Here is a 20,499-nt window from a genome sequence, read left to right on the forward strand (position 1 = left end):
CCATCCCGATTCTCTAAGAGCAAAACGATGAATTTAAACTTCACGCATACGATGCGAAGCATAAACTACTGGTTCCCGCTGGTGAAACGGTACAGACTTTGCTAATCAGGGAAGCTGTTCACTCAAATCCCCTTGAAGCTGCAATGGACTCTACGAAGAAACATTCAGCAAAATGCTCAAACGATGCTTTTCACAGATGCTCTTCAATTCTTTCTTTCATTTCCATTCTGTTGATTGTTGCGCTGTTCTTGAGGATGGAAACAATAAACAGGAACACGAAGAGGAACGAACTTCGCATTTCAGATGTTGAAGGTCACCTTAAGATCGCCGTTTTGAGGAAAAGAGCAGGTAACGAGGGGAAACTGTCAAAGGGTAAGTAAAATTTTATTTGCAAGTCGATGATAATTTGCCCTAAGGAATCCGGCTTCATCGCATGAAACTAGCCCGTCTCCAATAATTTGGGCCGATTTCGTTTCATCTTAACGGTACAGTAATTCACAACATAGATTCGAAGAAGGCAATCTTAATACTAAATCGTGATCATTTCTATCGGTGCTTTCCTAGATGGAAGCTCAGCAACGCATACACATACCATTCCCCATCGATCAATGTGTCTACGACGGTAGTTTTGCATGAATGGGCATTGTAGCAATAACATTTACTCTAGGAGGCGCCCCAAATTCCCAAATTTTGTAAACTGCTCAATAGTGAGTGGATTATTACACACTCAAATTTAATGGTTCCATTGTCTCTATACAATTTCGTTCTTAGGTTTATCAGCAGAAAAGGTACTGCAAAAGATTATTTGTACATTTACGTCTAGATTTTGCGACAATTGCGTTATTCTCATTGCAAACCTTTTTCTTACTCTTTGGGGTAATATATGTGATTTCCACCAAATCATCGCTAAAACTCTACATTAGATTGAACGATGCTTCCTTCGTTTATCATGTAGAAAATAAATTATCAAATGGCTCGAAAATGGTTAGACATGTTGCCAAAACCATCATGGTTCAAGCAGATAAGTGACTTGACAAATTATTTTGTGTTTTTGGACCATTTTTTGGACCATTTATGAGGACCAATTTTTAGACCCTTTTTGGTTCAATTTTTGAACCGCTTAATCACGGGGGAGGCGGACCATTAGTACTTAGGGAGGGTTGGGATGCAGTCTATCAGTACTCAGGGAGGGGTGCACGTGGTAGACAGACTTTTTCTACTAAGAGAGGGGTGGAAGACGAACTATTGGTACGCAGGGAGGGGTGAGAGATTGCTGAGGTAGTAGATGCTACTGATTAATGGAGATTTTACTGGATCATACAAATTATTTGAGCAGTTTTTCGACTGACTATTTTTATGTCAAAACTTTTGCGCTGGACCATAGCGTTTCTTTATTTTTTTTTCGCGCGAATACGAAACTAGCACCTAAACACTGCATTATCATTGTTATTGAAAATATCGCCTATTCCCGTTCTCGAATCGACTCATTTTATCCAACTTTAAAATTTGATTAAATCACGCTGAATCATTTCCCCAAAAAAATTCTTCGGAGATTGAAAAGAACTACAATTCACCTTGCAAAAGCCGGATTTTCAGTCAATCATTTTGTGAAGCACATAGTTAAATAGTGGGTTACTTTTGACCTATTTTTTAACTAATTAGAAGTAGGTCGGATAAATTCAATTAGATTGTGTAAATAGATGGTCAGGTTGCTGTCAACCTATGTTTTAATGTTGTTTTCAAAATTTGATATTTTTTAATCAAACAAGGTGTAACTGTTTCCAAGAAAGACAAGCATCTAATTTCTCCTGAATTTCACCCCTGAATCAAGCATTATGGTCATGAGAATAGAGGAAATAAATACCAAATAAAGAACCTTTTGATTGTTCAACTAATTCTCCTTGTCACCGTCTTAGTAAATGTATGGAGAATTTGCATACTGATTTCAGAATATAAATTGCTAATATTTTTATATTTGTAATATACAGATTTTGAAAGCGGAATGGAAACACATAATGTGGATTATCGCCAAAGACATAAAAGAAATGCTGCTTTGAGTCCAACGCCAGCAACTATAACTTTACAACAAATCCGCCAAGAAATAAATAACAAGTTCAATGAAGTTTGTAACTCCTCAGACAGAATATGCCAGGCAGGACCTCCGGGACCGCCAGGAGCCCCTGGGTATCCCGGATATAAGGGAGAAAAAGGGGCCCCTGGAAGTAAAGGACCACCAGGTCCATGGGGGCCCACTGGGGTTCCAGGCGAAAGTGGTCTTAGAGGACCTGTGGGACCTCAAGGAGAAAAGGGTGAAAAAGGTGACAAAGGGCCCGTTGGAGCTCGTGGTATTAGAGGAGAGACTGGAGAGAAGGGTCGTCAAGGACAAAAAGGATCTATTGGCTTAAAAGGGAACACAGGGGACAGAGGATTGGTTAGTATTCAGGGACCAACCAGAGAATGTGTCGTTCCACCTAAGATCAGTGTGTATCCAGCATCTCAGGAAGTCTTTATCAATGAGACAGCAATATTTTTCTGTTGGGTTCAAGGCCAGACGTCGTCCAAAATAACATGGCGTAGACTTGGAGGTACTCTATCTGATGCTATCGTGGAAGATGGTGCGCTTCGAATCAATGGCGTACAAAGGTCACATGTGGGGTCGTATATGTGTTCAGCTAACACTGGTCTCAGAAATCTAACAGGTTTCAGCACTTTACAAGTAAAAGGTATGGATATCACTCCCTCATTTTTCTGATTTTTTATAATATGTTTCTTTAACACCAGTGTAGACTGCCACTTGTAAATGAAATACACATTTTTGTCCTTCCACAGTGGGCCGTCGACATTGAGTGTGTTCAGATAGAAATTTAGCTCCTTTAATACCGATCACGGGAAAAGTTATGTCTACTTGATAATGTTAAAAAGTATAATAGGTTTTAGTTGTATATTCTTGCTATTTTGTTGCTTATTGTTGTTAAGTTGCTATTGCTGACGGTTGCTATTGATCACATGATGTTGTTTATTACACGTCGGTTTTTGAATCGATTTTACTCTACCTTCAGAGCCACCAACATTTGTCAAGAAACTACCATCTTTGGTCATTGTAGATGAAGGCTCCGTTTTAAGTCTCTGTTGCGAGGCTGTGGGCTCTCCTCCTCCTAACGTGGAATGGTCACGCGCTCGTCAGGTACACTCCGCTGATACATCATTGGCTTTCGAGGAACAAGGCTGCCTCGAATACAACCCTGTTGGGTTCAACAGCGACGGGAAATATGTCTGCCGCGCAAGAAACCGCTTCGGACTGGCAGAAACAACAACGACAGTAGTCGTCAAGACAAAAGGTGTCTTTAAATCAATAATATGACTTGCCATCATTCCAGTTATCAAATACTCATTGCATACCAATCCGGAGACCAATTCTGTCATGGCAGTAACACCAATAGCCTACTTAAATTAACAAAAACTGTACAGAATTCCAAAAATACAAACACTTGTTACATGGTTAAGCATCTCGGAGCGCTCTTTTCAATAATCAAAGATTGATAAGAGCGTCGTTAAAACTGACTGAGGTCCCGTCCCTGATTGTCATGATCTCCGACAATATCTTGCACGTGAGACTCAAAATGATGATTATAATACATGAATAGGTGGGTCAATAACACCAATAAACAAACAAACAACTACATGCCCTAGCTCCTGGCCTATCTCGTGAGTAACTAGCCGGTATCTTCGTCGAAATGTGAAAAATCCTAAGTTTAATACATTTGTCGTGATATTGCCTACATTCAGGCTAGCGGTTATCTCATTACTAACATGTAGGCGACCGTATAAAAAAATTGGCGTCCAACAATTTTTCACTGTCGGTGTGATTTAGGTTTTTCGTTTAGTTCTGTTCTGTGTGCTTTCTTGTTCTTGTGTGTTCTTATGCCTCCCTTTCTAGAACGAGAACCACAAAAACATGTTGATATCTTCGTAAATATTTCTCCCTTTTCTTATTCATTATCCATGTCTTCTTTTTATCAACTTTCAGTACATTCTTGTGAAGAAGTTTCAAAGAAAAACATGGAGAGACGTCCCGGAAGCTTCGAGCTTTTCGCGGTCAATTTTGGATATAAAGTAAGTCTAGAGCCTTTATTTCTCTTTCAGAATAAATACTTCCAAAGGTTCTTAATAGTAGCAGGCAAGTCAAGAATTTGAAGAAAACGACAAAACTTTTAAGTTTATAAAACATGTTTCGACAGAAACTTCTGTCATCTTCATTTAATTAATGTACAAAGCGTTGGAAGTTGAATTTATAGTGAGAAGAAAATGCTAATTATGATAAATGCCGACAACAAGAAAGAGGCAAAGCATGAAAGTGTGAGGGTTAAAAGGATAGTTTTAGATTTACATGGTGTGATTGTTGATTCGAAGAGGGTTGTATATGAATAGCCTCTTTTATCTTAAGTTGAAACTATCCTTTTAATTCTCACACTTTCAAGCTTTGCCTCTTTCTTGTTGTCACCATTTATCATAATTATCAATTTTCTACTTATTATAAATTCAACTTCCAACGCTTTGTACATTAATTAAATGAAGATGACAGAAGTTTCTGTCGAAGCATGTTTTACAAACTTAATAGCTTTCTCGTTTTCTTTAAATCCAGAATAGATTAAATATGAATTATTGCTTTAAAGACGATCTCGTAAATAAACAATTTTTGTTACTTTTCCTGTCCTTGGTTTGTTTTGTTGTTTGTTTTTGTTTTGTTCGGTGTTGAATTTTTCTGTTGTGTTCTCTTTTTTTTCCTCTCCGGACGAGAGCTTTTTTGAGCCAAATAAAGAGTTCAATGTAGTTCGACTTTTCTTCCAGCCTTACTGACAGTATAAACTTTAATTAAAAAAATGTTAATAGTCGCCATCTTAGCATCACCCAGGAATCCAAAGATTATAAAATATTTTTCCGTCGAGAACATTTCATAGCACATACCAACAAGAGAGCACGCATTTTTCAATGGGTTGCACCTATTTACATCTTCCGGTCAAAAATTCAGTCGCGATGGCAATTAAAATATTACACATTTAAATTAAAAAGAGACCCTTAGTAAGAGAAAAACCTTTCCTGATTTGAAGAGGTGCCTTCTCACTTTCATTCTCACCTCTCCTATCCCACCCCTCCTTCTCACTGAGTGCAAGAGTTACGACTAGATCCCAAGCCTCCCGGTGAATATTTCAATTTTTTATCTTATGGTTTTAAAGCTGTTAGAGTACTTCATATCTATCAAGGTATTCTATCAATTCCTCACCAACTTATAACAAAAATAATAAATGCCCTGCTTTTGATTGTAATATATTTGCAATGTACTTTTAGGTCTATTGTGATATCACAGCAAGTCTTGAAGGATGGACCCTTATCGCTCGATTCTCAAACAGCGATGGCAAGAATTGGATGCGTGACGATGGTAGATGGTGGTATGACCAGCAAGCTGCCAATGGAACAACAAATGATCCATCATTAAACGCTGATATGATCTCACCAGCATTTTGGTCGGTCAGAGGAAGCGAATTTAAGATCACGCGCACTGACGACCCCAGTCACACCCCTCTGTTACAGACCACAGGTAACTGTTTGGCTGGACAAACATTCCGATCTAAAATCACAAGTTATGGCGACTTTAGAAATGGCAAGGTCTGGGCCAGTAATCAGTGTCTGGGAAGTTGTACGGTTCAATATGGCGGACAGTACAAGTCAACAGACGGGTTTCAACAGGCTGATTGCAGTGGAAGCATCCAAAGTGCTGACAAGATCGGCTTCTGGTGTGACTGGAATGGTGGGGATGGAGCAGTGATGATGATTGGAGGAGGAGGAGGAAGTAGCTGTGAACGTGCTGATCATGGGATTGGGATCACAGAAACTGACGCTGCCTCTTTCGTTGAAGATGGTAATGGTGAAGCTGAATATGACTTTGGTTATGATGCCTGGTCAAACACCCCTCCAAACCAGTCCTACTCGTTGAACTTATGGATCCGTTGAAAATTATACGATCTTTCTTTTTCAAACTAAGATTAGGACTGAAGAACGTTGAAAAGGATAATGCTCATTCCTTGTCACTTTATTATCCTAGTTTTATTGTCAAACGTACATGAAAGCTTAAACCTCCACCGTTGTACAAGGGGGGGGGGGGGAGAGAGGGATTGGTTTGAAGTCTCCCTTGCGTTTTATTTACTTGCAATATTTTTCAAGGTTTTTACATTTAATAGATAGCCTTTGTCTACGAGATGCTGTTGATATGATGGGATACATATGCAAATCGCGCTGTTGTGATTCGGTGACGTCAACCAACATGGCCGACTTGTTTTAGATTTTTCGTTTTTTATAATATAAATTTTGGCTTTCTTAAAACAGCAGTAGCTTTCGAACTTGACAAAAAATAGAAAATAAGACTCAGAAAATAGTTTATAGGTTTACTGTATTTCGCTTTAAAAATTAAAACCGTTAATTCTCTCGTTGTTTACATTAACCCTTAAACCACACTTTACTCGTTATGATATAATATCTCTTTACCTTTTAAATATGACTTTGGTTATGATGCTCAAACACATGACAACCAATCCCAGTCCTAGTCGTTGAACTTGTGGATCTGTTAAAAATTATCTGCTAAAATGAACCGTGGAGAGGACGGTATTAATTATTTATTTTCACCCTGTGATCCAAGTTATTTGATCATTTAAAAATGCTCACTAACATCGCATCTTTTCCCTCTCAAAGCAAAGCTACGAAAGGGAAAAGATCTTAAGATTTTCACATCTTTAGATCTTCATTGGCAACGAATTGCAATTAAGTCCTTTTTCCTTGAAAGTCATTTTCATTAGAATTGTTTTAACAGACTCATCACTAAACTTGTTGAGGAGATCTGAAGTATTTGTCATTGATTGTGTGGTGATCAATTGGTGAAACCTTATCATACACCTATTGTTTAATTGAATGAGCATAAAGAAATAAATAGGTAATTAGAAAACTCAATGCTGTTTTGATAAACATCCGTGGTAAAAGATCCCTTATTCCGCCATAAAAATAAAAGGTAGAAGAGGTTGAAGTCTTTTGTAAGAGATTGCAAAAAAACTTTTCCATTATAAACATCAGTTCTCCATTCCAAATCTTGTTCATTTTAATTTCATTTACCATGAAAAAAAATATTCATTGTTAAACCTCCAGGAGGGTCTGGTCCATTTTTTTATAGTCTCACTAAAGAAACTTATCAATCTCCCCTTTAGTCCATCTAAGCTAAGCCCTTATAAATTGTGTTAGCCTATTTTTTGGCATGAAAAACGAGCATTGTTTTTGTTCTTTGTGTTAAAGTAGCACTACAAGTCAGCATAATTTCACTGAGGTTTTTTGAAAGAAGAATTATCAGAGTCAGATGTGCGAGGTCTCTGAGACTGATTTTTTTCAAGCTCGGTCAATGGTTTAGTCTATTTTCAGTTTTGCAATGTCCTGGTGGCAGAAGATCTCCGCAAAACTGAGTCGTTTGTCAACTAAAGGATTGAGAACACCGGAAGTAAAGATTGTATCAGTCCCGGTTCCAGCTTTCACGGTGAAAAGAATAGCGTTTAAGGGAAACGTGATACTAACATAATACATTTTGACATGTTAACTCGCCGCTTCTAGTCTAAAATGAAGTGCAGTAGTAATTGTGTTTTATCAGAGCAAGAGTCCAAACGTCCATGAGATTAATAAAACAACTCCTTATGATTCCACATGAGAAATTGAAAATAAGAGAACACCTTAGGTGAAACCCACATTATGCAACTCTAGTCAATTTGAGGTCAACAGACAGATTTCCGGTCTCCAATCCTAAGCGTATTACGTTTACAAGTAACTCATTCGTGACAGAGGAATAAGATAAACAGGAAACCTTAGCCACTTCAGTCACTCGGGAAGTGCAAATCGTCAGGGGAAGAAAACAAGTACGTCAGTTTTCTTACGCGTTTATTATAAGCGTTGTTCAGTAGAAGAGCCCGAAAGTCCCGAAAAGCTACAATGGACTCTACAGAGAGAGCTCACAGAAAAAGGACAGATGACGTCTTTCGAAAGAGCTCATCGGTTCTTTCTTTTATTTCAATTCTACTGATTGATGCGCTGTTCCCGAGGATGGGGATGATCAACAAGCGAACGCAAATCAATGAACTGCGTATTTTAGCCGTTGAAAGTCGCATGAAGACGACAAATGAAGCAGACAAAAACGTCGAGGACAAGCTGAAAACGTTTACAGGTACATGCAAATACAAAACTATTTACTTTGATGCAAACGACGTTAATTTGAAGTATGATATGAATTAATTTAGCTTCTACAATTCGATTCCCTGCAAGGAAGAATAGGAAATGACGAAAATGGCAAAACCGCCTTAATTGACCTGGTGTTTATTTATGAGCTCCAAATGTTTGATGAGAACTGACCATGAACTTTTCGATATGATGGAGATCATGATGGCCTGTAGTCATGCCAAAAACCCATATCATTTTGGCAAGATGATTAGGTCTGTATTTGTTATACAACGGGTTCATAATCTCAACCCACATACCTTAAGACTACAAAAAACAATTTGCAAACTTAAAAAACTAAAAGTCAAGTTCAAGTTAGCAAGATGTAACAGTTGCTTGTGATGCTTCTCTTTTTCATGTAAAGAAAGGATATTAATATGACTAAAATATAACATTACATAACCTTTGACGGTTTATGCGGAAACATGACTTGATAAAATTATCTCAACTATCGTTGAAATGGGAACGTTTTAATGGTCCTGTACGAAATATTCAGAGAGGATTGTTCTAATTGGTTATGAGCCGATGAAATAAGAAAATTAATTTTAAAAGGTGTGATTAGGTTGCTTAATGTTGAACAAAGTTCGTTTAACGCTTAGATATATAATTTCCAAATCACACGTCTTAAGGAACCAGTCATATTTTATCGTCTAGGGGGGGAGGGGAGAAGGTCGGAGGTTTATGGTTATGCCACAATAAATTTTTTTCGAGCTCTTTAGTATTTTAACTTTCTCCCTTATTCTTGGTTTTCACCCAAGTTACTTTTGTCTTGACGGCAGTTGCTATCCGCCATGTTGGTGCTCAAGCAAATAGTTACAAATGCGCTTGTAGTTAGGTGAAAGTGAAAAAGTAGAAATGATTCTTTGTGTAGTTTTCGGCTGTGGCACCAGAACTGATCAGGACAAAGGAATTGGATTTTATCGAATACCATCAGTTGTTAAAAGTTAGTCTTCCTTCGAAGAAGAATTGAAAACAGAGAGGAGAGAGAATTGGACACAATCGATAAGTCGCGGCGACACGATATAAGAGAAAAGGTAAAGACAGACCGGCACGGACTCTCTAGGTGGCTTTCGAGGTTGCGTCGCATTATCTCCTTCAAATTATATTTTTGCTCTCACAAGCATGTCTTAAAGGAATTTCCCTTTGGTAAGAGATGATCGGAGGTTTTGTAAAATTTGTTTTCAGCAAGGGCTTATTGTGTATCAGACTCAAATGCTCCATGTTTGTTTTAAATTTTTAACTGCCGAGTGGTACGTTATGACAAAAGGCAATAAACGTTCGTGACCTTTCGGCTTTTGTGTATGTTTAAGGGCCGATCGTCAAGAGGCAAAGTTGATACCTGAAAGAGACCTTTCTATGATGTTTTCTGGGTACCCTCTTGCTTTGAGGCGTTGTTTGAATTTCAAACGGCCCTCTTCAAATGTTTTTTGGAAGAGTTAGTTCTAAGCAATCTTATTGCTTCGCCTTTAATGAAATCATGTTTTACGCCTGGTGGGTGGCACGAGGCGAAGTACATAAATTGGAATTAAGGTCTCGGTCGGCTTGTAATGGGTTTTGATGTCCAAGATGGAATCTTTTGCAAATCTTTCCCCTTTAAACACTGTGGTATCGAGAAAAGTGATTTAGAGGATCGTTCATCCGCTGCGAATGTCTCTCCTTCGCTACAAAAACAATCTCGTTTACAATCTCTGCTCCTTGAACTGATGTTACGAAGTCAGACACTATTTGGTTCTACGCTTCAAGACTTTTGAATGTTTTAAATTGTTTATTTGTCAGGAATAACTTGTCTTCAGAAAAAAAAATAGGAAAGAAGGTGCGAGACTTCTATCGACGGCAGACGTTCTGCTTGGAATGGCTACTGGATCGATACCAATCACAAAAAATTCTCTTAAGTTAGCGCTCTCGAATGTGGCTTTCTAGGCCCTCCGCATAGTTCGAAAGCACAGGTATTCTAAGGAGAATATTCTCTTGTGATTCTGGATTCTTTTCACCAGAAATATTCATAAAACAAAGTATTTGAGAGAGGGCACTGTAGAGATGGCAATATATTTGCACACCTGAGGTGGGCACCAACATGGTGGACGCTTAATTTGCATAGATTTATGACCGTCAATTTTCTACAGCCACCCCTTTACATTCTGTTAGTGACCACTGATCCTTCCCTCTGTTCCCGATGAAAACCACGTGATCACCACAAAATCCTCCGATCCCAGCCCCTGGCGACCAATAATGACTGGCCAAGAGATTTGTTCTTTGTGACTTACCAAATGGTCTTTTTGCATTAAAGACGATAATGTTTAATGCAGAATTAAGTTGTTTTAAAACATAAAGTGAAGCTCCCGCACTCCAGGATGAATATGTTTTTTTTTCCAAAATTATTTAATACCCTTGACCATTTTTTTCCACTTGTTTCACACAAAGATTTCGAAAGTGTTATGAGAAAACATCCAGCGGATCATCGCAAAAGAGAGAAAAGAAATATTGCTCCAAATCCAACGGCAGGAACTGTAACTTTACAACAAATCCGCCAAGAAATAAACAACAAGTTCATTGAAGTTTGTTACTCCTCACACAGAATATGCCAGGCAGGACCTCCGGGACCGCCAGGAGCCCTTGGGTATCCCGGATATAAGGGAGAAAAAAGGAGCCTCTGAAAAGGTAGGACCACTGGGCCCATCGGGGCCTATTGGGGCTCCAGGTGTGGGTGGCAAAAGAGGACCCGTAGGACCTTAAGGAGTAAAGGGCGACAAAGGCTACAAAGGGTCTGTTGGAGCTCCTGGAATTAAAGGAGATACTGGAGCGAAGGGTCGTCACGGACAAAAAGGATCTATTGGCTTAAAAGGGAACAAAGGTATCAGAGGATTGGTTGGTATCCAGGGACCAAAGGGAGAATGTGTTGTTCCACCGAAGATCATTGTGTATCCATTATCTCAGGAAGTCTTTATCAACGAGACAGCAATATTCTTCTGTTGGGTTCAAGGCCAGACGTCCTCCAAAATAACATGGCGTAAGCTTGGAGGTACCCCATCTGACGCTACCGTGAAGGATGGTGCACTTCGAATTAACAGCGTTCAAAGGTCACATGTGGGGTCGTATATGTGTGCAGCTCATACCGGTCTAGGAATTTTCAGAATCGCAGGCAGTTTACTCGTAAAAGGTAGGATCTTTAACTTTAAATACTTTCCAACCTTGCATTCGAAAATTGAAGGAGTCAGCGTCTGCTACTCTCAAGTCATGTGTCATAGCCTGAGTCACTTTTCCTGACGCGCAAGACAAAGAATAAAACTGAAGGGAATGTAAAAATGTCTCAATCGAATACTACTACCCAATCTGATCCTTGCGACAAAAACATTATTCCTAAATAATATTTTTATTTCATTTTTCATGTGATTTTATCATCTTTTAGAGGAAAGTGAAATTAAAATGAACTCGTAATAATACAGAGTGTAATCCTTTTTGCACCAGAGACGCTTACTTTTTCCTATTGCTTTTACTTCAAATTGATAATCTGCGCGCGACAAAATTTTCAATTTTCAAAAACCTACGCAAACTGCATATATCTGAGATTATTCGTGGTCTCCTATTTTGTTTGTTAACTTGATGATCTTCTTTTTGTTTAGGGATACCACAGTTTACTGACAAACCTCCACCGAAGGTCGTTGTAGAACAAGCAACAACTGTCAGCCTCTGCTGCGTGGCCACAGGTTCCCCTCGTCCTAAAGTTGAATGGATTAGGCATCAAAGGTCCACTTTGTTCTCTCCGTTTTTCCAGGAAGACGGATGTCTCGCAGTAAATACTGCAAAAGCACATGGTGAAGAAGACTACATCTGTCGAGCCACAAACAGCTTTGGGTTAATGGAAACAGTAACCACGGTGATTGCTACGAAATTAATGGGTATTATAACAGTTATTACTTTTCAACTGTACATGCAAAACACATTTCCTCTCTACGTTTTTTTTATAATTTTTTTTTTTTATTACAAACTAGACAAGAAAATGTTTGGCAAAAGTCTTAAAATGATAAGCACAGTCTTTTTAATTTTAATCGAAAAACGCAAGCTCTTTAAAAATGTATTTAAACAGTTTGACTTGAAAGTTCTTGAAGTTTTATGTTCCGTCTTTAGATAGTTCTTGTGACCTAGTTCAGCATGGATCTTCTCGCAAAACTGATGGGATGTACTACCTACGAGCTAAAAACACTCAACCAGCCTTTCCTGTAAGTCTGAACCGTATTAAATATAGTACGTATTCCCCTCTCAAAATAACGGCAATGCAGTCGAGGCAGTCAGCAAACTTGATTAGAAAAGATAAATCTTCAAATGAAATAACGGTTCAAGGCTGTATTCACGCAATAACTGGAAACTTCCAAGTAAGAACTATGATGCAAAGAGAATGGAGACCGTTTTCTAAGAATGCTTTACGCATTTCGTTGACATGGCTAAAAAAGGTTTCTCGCGCATGGTCAGATTCTCATCTAACCTGGTTTCTCTTTGGCACTTTGAAGGACCTCGTAGGCGTCTTGATGTTGGCTAATGTTGAATTATCTTACACCTGGCCGTTACATATCAACCTTTTTTAAACAAATTATTTCGCAACAACAAAATCGCTCCACGAACATAAAAAGGTCAAAAGTTAACCAATGAAGCACAATGTGAACTCTTCCTCTTGTTTTCACGCACCCTCTCGCGAAACTGCCGCGATGTACCACGTATGCGATAAAAACACTCAACAAGCCTTTCCTGTAAGTCTAAACCGAAGAAAAATGTAATATATATTCCTCCCCTAAATAACGGCAATGCAGCCATGCCGGTCAGCAACCTTGATAAGAATAGTTAAATCTCCAACTAAAATAAAGATTCAAGGCTGCATTCACGCAACAACTGGAAACTTTCAGACGAGAACTATGATGCAAAGAGACAGAGAGCAACAGAGACTCTATGGTGAGTAAGGCCCATTACGAAGTTCAATGACATGTTAAAAAACATGACACTCAAGACATTGATGACCCTAGAGGTCTGCAGAACGCATGTCATACAGGAACTTCTTAATAGGCCTTACTAATCATAGTGTCTCTGGTTGAGCATCGGAGCGCGGGATCCGAACGTCTGAGGTTCGATTCCTCATGGGGACTCAGAAATTATCTTTTCCCACGCTTGTGACAAGACGAAAAAAGATGTTTCTCTATTTCTTCACCGAGCTCAAGACTTACCATCTTTTTTAATGTTCTTATAACAAAATATTTAAATTGTTAAAATATATATTTTTAAGACATGAAACAATGCATTTTTTCACGGTTCGGTATCAGTGCTCAACACTCATTTTTTTTTTTTTTTTTTACTGCAGGTCTACTGCGAATTGACAACAGACGGTAGAGGCTGGACTCTTATTGCCCGCTTTTCAAATAATGACGTCAAGAACTGGATGGCTGACACTGGCCATTGGTGGTACGACCGTCAAGTTGCCACTGGAAAGACAGAGAGTCCCTTTATAAACACTGACATGATCTCACCAGCATTTTGGTTGGTCAGGGGAAGCGAAATTAAGATCACGCGCAGTGACGACCCCAGTCACACTCCTCTGTTACAGACCACAGGTAACTGTTTGGGTGGACAAACATTCCGATCTAAAATCACAAGTTATGGCGACTTTAGAAATGGCAAGGTCTGGGCCAGTAATTGGTGTCTGGGAAGTTGTACGATTCAATATGGCGGACAATACATGTCAACAGACGGGTTTCAACAAGCTGATTGCAAAGGAAACATCCAAAGCGCTAACAAGATCGGCTTCTGGTGTGACTGGAGTGGTGGGGATGGATCAGTGATGATGATTGGAGGAGGAGGAGGTAGCTGTGCACGTGCTGATCATGGGATTGGGATCACAGAAGCTGGCGCTGCTTCTTTCGTTGAAGATGGTGGTCATGAAACTGAATATGACTTTGGTTATGATGGTTTAACATATAAAGTTCCATCTCAATCCTACTCGTTGAACTTATGGATCCGTTAAAACATTATAAGATCTTTCTTTTACAAACTTGGTTCAGAACTGAAGACCGCTGAAAAGAAAGATGTCGCTTATTTCTTGTCACCTTATTATTCAAGTTTAATTTTCAAAACGTAAATAAAAACTTATACCCTCACCCTTGGAACCCTGCCATCCGTCTTCGTTACGTTGCAATATTTTGAAAAGTTTTTACCTTTAATAGATAGCCTTATGTCGTCCACAAGATCTTGTTAATATCATGGGATAACTATGCAAATCTCGCTGCTGGGACGAGGTGACGTCATCCGACATGGCCGACTTTTTTCAGATTTTTCCTTTTTTTTGGCCATAAGTTTGGCTTTTCAAAAGAACAGTAGTTATCGAAGCTGACAGTAAAATAGAAAATAAGACTCAGGGATTGCTGTGTTTCACCTTGAAAATTGGAATCGTTCATTCCTTCGTAGCTCATATATCAACCCTTAAACCACACTTCAATTGTCAGCAATAAAACCTTAACCCTAAGCAAATATGTGTCCATAATATACAAAATGCTACAGAAGTGGACATTTGCCGTGGGTTTATCAATGAGCGTTTTAAATGGTCAGTAAATGTTCTGTTTTCGCCTCGTAATAAAGTTAAACTAACTTGATTTTGCACTGCTTTGAAATTTTGGATTTGTTCACGGTTACTTTGTCATTCACGTTCAAGCGACGAAAGTGGTAGTCAAAAAGTCACCTTAGCATTAGGTGGTCAATTTTGCAAACGTCAATATTCCATTTAGCTTATAATCCTTAGGCTTATCGGGTTTTAGGGAGAGTTTTAATGGGAGTGAGCCAATCGTTTAAAATCTCCTAAATGAAGTGAGGTTCAGACATAAATTTAAGTAGAAAGAGCAGGTGACGTCAGAAGTTGCGTGCTTTTGATTCAATTCCTGCTTCAAAGTCGAGTACATTGAGATGTCATTTTGCTGAATGAAAACTTTTTTATTTGGTTTCGACAACTTTCTACAACATGTCTCAATTATGCTTTTAAAAGATACCTAGCTAGTAGTTTAGATGATACATCTATGATTCCTTTTTAAAAGAAATCAATTGAGAATTCTGCATTATGTTTTCAGGCCAGGCTTGGCCTGGCCCCTATATTGTATTTTTTTGTTTGTAGCGCGTTGTGAAAAAAGTACAATATCTGCGTCATCTATTTGTCTTCCAAAAAGTAAGTTGAGAACTATATTGCTAGTATTTAGAGTAAACCAATCACGATGTGAACAAAAAATAAATCTTTATGCTTGATTTAAAATAATGTTCGGGTATAACGCGCGCTGTCATTGGTTGAAAGAGCGTGCTCTATGAGGTATAGAGTATAGAGCTGAGCTAAAGCTGTCACGCCACCTGCCAAATTGTACTATGTTCGACCTTTTCCAGGACTTCTTTTTAGCTTTTTTCGATAATTGAAAGTGAAATTTCGGAACAAGTGAACCGCAAAAGAAGAACCAAACAAAGGTTTGTAAACATACTAGCCGCTGTAATTTACTTTACTAAAACGTGAGCAGATACGAAAATCCTCAAAGGAAAAACAAAATAGACATTCCGAGTTTTAAAGATTTTCACGCTCAGTTAGATTGCAAGCTTTAGTACGGTAATAAAAATCAAACACACCTAACACTCGTATAGTATATAAAATTCAGTGTTCAAAAACAAAACAGAAATGATGAAAAATCAATCAAACTGACATGTCAGAGCGAATATGATCATGCTGAAGTCCATCGCGGCTCGCTCATCATGGCGATCTCCAGTTATCGTAGTAAAGCAAGCTTCAGAAAATGCATCGGCCGCTCCTCGATTGAAAAAATAAAAGCTTGCTCTAATATCCTTTCCGATGCGTTGAGAGGAAAGTCTCATCAGTCATCACTGCAGCCGAGTTTTGCGGCGCTGTCATCCCGAGTGATCTTCAGGTTCCGGTGAATTTGGCTGTCGTTCATTCATAAAACACTTGCCTAGAACAGTTTGTTTTCTACCTTGTCATGTGAAAAAACTCGCGTGTTTTTATGAGCCATAATTCGGCTGAAGTTCACTAAACATTTCACTATAAGATTCTGTATTATAGACTTAAAAACTTCAGGCAAAAGTGTTAGATTCGACCTGCCGAACTATTTTAGTTTGTAAACTATCGCAGAATGGGAACTTTGATGGTTTGACACTTTTGACAGCTTTAGTCTTGTGCAGCCAATCAGATTATTAGAACCATTCTAACAGGGATTCTGATTGGCTTATTGTAACGTGCTTTATGAGAGTATAGAGCATGCTGACGACACTCTCGTTCGCTTTGGAAATATATGCTCCTTATCTGTTTGTTTTCAACAATACATATTAAACGTCGGATATTAAACGCACAAATGCTACGTTTCTATAGCATTTTCTGCCAATAAACAAGCTTGTTTTAATTTTTCATTCAAGGAGAAGAACACCTTGTCTCATTCCATCGGTACAAACGGGTAATATCTTAGAAAATAACGAATATATGTAATCTTTTTTGGCGTTAACTACCTCTAGAACTGGTTATTTGGAAGAGAAACCAGATAATTAACATGAAAGATGTTCGGAATTGCGCCTGAATGTTTCTCGAACGAAAAAAAAACATATGCCAAACGATCACATTTCAAAATCGTGAGCATGGGTTGTTAACTGATCTATCCTAAGCGGCATAAACAATCACGCTTTCAATAATTTATTATGCTAAAAAAGCCAAATAACATTAAAAATTTACTGCTTTACGTTGCAGAAACAAACGACGGCAGTGGTTTTCCAATGGTCGTTGAATTAGGACCCACAACCTTGATGTCCAGTCGCGCAACATCCTAAAATCGTCAGCAGTGTACGAAAAGTCTGTTGCTGTGTATATTTCAGTTGTATATGATGTATTTTCAAAATCAACGCTTCATTTTCACGGTGCTTCCCTTTGGTTTCGCGTCTCTTCTTTTCTTCTCATGGTTTCATTGCCGGGCTGTAGCAGACGAAGGTGATATAATTATTATTATGTTACTAGTAATACAGTAAACTATATATTTTTGCTGGAATAGCATTCAAGGCTTTCAGATGAACTGTATTTTCGGTTCATTTTTGCTAATGTTATGTTCAAAGCTGAAGTGTTTGAAATTGTTACCAAGACACACATTAACTTGTTCATCACAAGCGGAGTCCTATCATGAGATAGTTAACAACTTTATGGAGAGAGTAATAATATAGATGGTGTTTCTTAGAATAATAGCAAAAGTAATAATAGCAAAAAGAGGAGGAAGAAAGGAAAGGAAAAATAGGTAGAGGAGTATGAGTGAAAACTTTGATTCTCAATGCATCTGTTTCAAAGTTGCATGTTCTTGAAAAGTGCTGCAACTGTTTCCTCCCGACAAAGAGACAGTAAGTTTGAAAGAAATCAACTTCTACTGAAAATTAAGAGAGAAGCATCTTAAGAACACTCATAATGTTGAAGAATTCATGACCATAAATTAGTTTCATTGATCCCTTTGCTGAATTTTCTTATTGTTATTGTTCTCATAAAGAGTATAAGAAATGTCTTTTCGTGAAAACTTGCCAGCTCTAACTGGTTCCTTTTCGGAAGTCACGTCTGATGTTAGATGTTGTCAGTTTACAAATGCAAGATAGCAGAGAAAAACAGGCTTGGTGTAATATAAAGAGGGTAATTCTCTAAAGAAACTGTGGTGCTGCGTCGGTGAGAGAGTATAACAGGGTAATTTAGTGTTATCAACTAAGTTGAAAACGTAAATTGGCCACCGTTAAGAGTTTAAAGACTGCCGTTTCGAGCTTCAGCCCTTCGTCAGAGCGATGGACGAGGGGCGCTCAAAAAGGGCTAATGCTCGAAACGTCAGCCTTTAAACTCTTTACGCTGGCCAATTTACGTTTTCAAATCAGTCGATAACACTAAACTATCTTGGTGTAATATAATGCGACTGTTTTAGATACTTTGATAAGATATCGAAATTTAATCACTTGAAAACTATGTGAAGGAGATAAAAAATATACTTCTTACTAATCAATAATTCAAAGTTTTCGGTGAGGCTTCCTGTATGTGCAAATTAAAACATAAAGACAAATTCAGTCTAAATATATATAATTATACAACAGGTTATCACTTTGACATGTGATCTAGATCTGTGACAACAATTAATAATAAGCCCTTAGAATTTTAACATATCGTTGTACGCTTATGTAAGTTCTTTAGAGTTTGTTATAAAATTTTTTAATTCAAATGCCGGGAAACTGATCAGATCTCGGTGGCCTGATGAAGGTAGCATGTAACTTCGACTTCAAAATGTAGTTTGGACTCCATGAACTTTCAAGGAACTCGTTCCATGCACTAGTGAAAATAGTTCTTTTACCGCAAATTTCTCATGGTACGTAAAGCGTTTTAGACTGAATACTGATTGAAAATATTAATATACTTCTTACTGATCAATGATTCAAAGTTTTCAACAAGAGAAGGCCTCATGTATATGCTAATTGATTGATATAAACAATTTTCAGTTTAGGTGTACATAAATTTAAGACAGGTTTTCAAATGATATATGATCTTAGTGTTAAAAAAAATGATAATTAGCCCTTAGAATTTCACCATATCGTTTTACACTTTGGAAAGTTCCTTTCAATTTGTTACAAAATAGCTTGATACAAATACCAGGGAACTGATGAAATTTCGGTGGCCTGGTGAAAAAAGCATATAACTTCGACTTCAAAATGCATTTCGCACTCCTTGAACTTTCAAGGAACTATTTACATGTACTAGTGAAAATAGTTTTTCTGCAGCATGCTTCTCGTGATACGTAAAGCATTTTAGACTGACTCCTGATAAAGATGTTAATATACTTCGAACTGATCAATAATTCAAAGTTTTCAACAAGAGTATTCTTCCTATCTATGCTCATCAAGAAAATTGACCGAGAACGTTGCGCAAACTTGATCGGCCGTAACACTTTTGTGCTTGCGTGACTTAAAAAGTAAACAAAAGTGATCGGAAGGCGCCTTCTCGATAGTTTTCGTTGAAACACAGGTCATAAACTACGCACAGTGTAGAGAAGATCAAAATTGGCAAGTTCCTTTCAATTTGTTATAAAATTGCTTAATTCAAATTTATGGTTAGACCACCCGTGTGGACAGCGATCGAAAGTGTGAATTTCAGTTAGTTCACAGGCAAAAAATTAATATAGAAACTTCACCTGAAATATTTTCATACCAGTGTGATCCGAGGATCAAAAATCAGTTTTGGCATGTGGTGACGCAAAAAAAGAGAATTGAAGAAGAACTAAACTATGTTTTCGTTGCATGTGTCCTAAACCCTATTCATGGGCAAAAAATAAACGAAACTTTTTTTTTTAATTGACGGAAAGTCGAAACGACCGCTCTTAGTGAGAGCGGCACTGAAATGATACAGAAAAATTTCAGTCTAGGAATACATAGATTTACGACAGGTTTTCAATTGATATCTGATCTTTTACCAAACAAATAATAATTAGCCCTTAGAATGTTACCACATCGTTTTACACTTTGGCAAGTTCATTTCAATTTGTTATAAAATTGCCTAATTCAAATGTCAGGGAACTGATCAAATTCGGTGACGAGGGGAAGATAGCATATAACTTCGACTTTGAAATGCAGTTTGGACTCCTTGAACTTTCAAGGAACTATTTTCACGTACTCGTGAAATAATTTTTCTACAGCATGCTTCTCATGGCACGTAAAGCGTTTAAGACTGACTCCTGATTAAATATCGTGCATGAGCAAAATACTTTAACCCTTTAACTTCCATGTGTATGTGACCAAGACAGAATTTCTCCATACAATATCGATGCAATATCAAGCAGAAAAGTGATGAGAATAAAGAAAAATATCGATTAGGGGATTACAGATTGACCCAATACCAAATTCTCCAAACTAACATCACAAGAACTGTATGGCAAACAGTAAGAAGAATTACTAATAAGATTGTGGGAGTTAAAGGTTAAGTAATCATTTATCATTCCTTTCTTCATTTCTAGAAACAAAAGTCGTCGATGTGCGGGGTAAACCTCTCAGCCGAGGTACAGCTGAAGGAATAGCTTATGCCAAATTTAAGGCCCACAAGTTTTCTACCTCAACGTCACTGCTATTGGCTCGGATTATGTTGGAAAGGGCAGCGAGTGTGGGTTTGCCTGTGTCAACATTCCCTCGTGT

General features: G+C 38.0%; 2 protein-coding genes and 1 pseudogene across 3 annotated transcripts; all 3 read left to right on the forward strand.

The window, feature by feature from the left end:
• LOC136280961 (uncharacterized) lies at positions 1 to 6,067 on the forward strand. The gene is made up of 5 exons (XM_066166956.1): positions 1 to 372; positions 1,989 to 2,723; positions 3,060 to 3,338; positions 4,028 to 4,113; positions 5,347 to 6,067. Exons 1-5 carry the CDS (start codon positions 144 to 146, stop codon positions 6,007 to 6,009), a joined length of 1,992 nt encoding a protein of 663 aa, XP_066023053.1. The 5' UTR covers positions 1 to 143; the 3' UTR covers positions 6,010 to 6,067.
• A 1,949-nt stretch (positions 6,068 to 8,016) lies between these two features.
• Positions 8,017 to 12,441, forward strand: LOC131770467 (uncharacterized; annotated as a pseudogene).
• On the forward strand, positions 11,348 to 14,360 carry LOC131770491 (uncharacterized). Of its 2 annotated transcripts, none has more exons than XM_066166972.1 (2): positions 11,348 to 11,455; positions 13,643 to 14,360. In XM_066166972.1, exon 2 carries the CDS (start codon positions 13,721 to 13,723, stop codon positions 14,300 to 14,302), a length of 582 nt encoding a protein of 193 aa, XP_066023069.1. In that variant the 5' UTR covers positions 11,348 to 11,455; positions 13,643 to 13,720; the 3' UTR covers positions 14,303 to 14,360. The 2 variants fall into 2 exon arrangements, with proteins under 2 accessions (XP_066023069.1, XP_058942183.2); XM_059086200.2 differs by lacking the exon at positions 11,348 to 11,455 and adding an exon at positions 12,429 to 12,515.
• The last annotated feature ends 6,139 nt before the right edge of the window (positions 14,361 to 20,499 follow it).

This window comes from Pocillopora verrucosa, chromosome 5 (assembly GCF_036669915.1).
Source record: "Pocillopora verrucosa isolate sample1 chromosome 5, ASM3666991v2, whole genome shotgun sequence".
NCBI lineage: Eukaryota > Metazoa > Cnidaria > Anthozoa > Scleractinia > Pocilloporidae > Pocillopora > Pocillopora verrucosa.

Bases quoted from the DNA above. Each gene is read 5' to 3' on its own strand.
- LOC136280961 (XM_066166956.1), top strand. From the start codon at position 144: ATGGACTCTACGAAGAAACATTCAGCAAAATGCTCAAACGATGCTTTT. The intron at 373-1,988 runs GTAAGTAAAATT...TGTAATATACAG, and splicing joins CGAGGGGAAACTGTCAAAGG to ATTTTGAAAGCGGAATGGAA. The intron at 3,339-4,027 runs GTGTCTTTAAAT...ATCAACTTTCAG, and splicing joins AGTAGTCGTCAAGACAAAAG to TACATTCTTGTGAAGAAGTT.
- LOC131770491 (XM_059086200.2), top strand. From the start codon at position 12,474: ATGTACTACCTACGAGCTAAAAACACTCAACCAGCCTTTCCT. The intron at 12,516-13,642 runs GTAAGTCTGAAC...TTTTTACTGCAG, and splicing joins ACACTCAACCAGCCTTTCCT to GTCTACTGCGAATTGACAAC.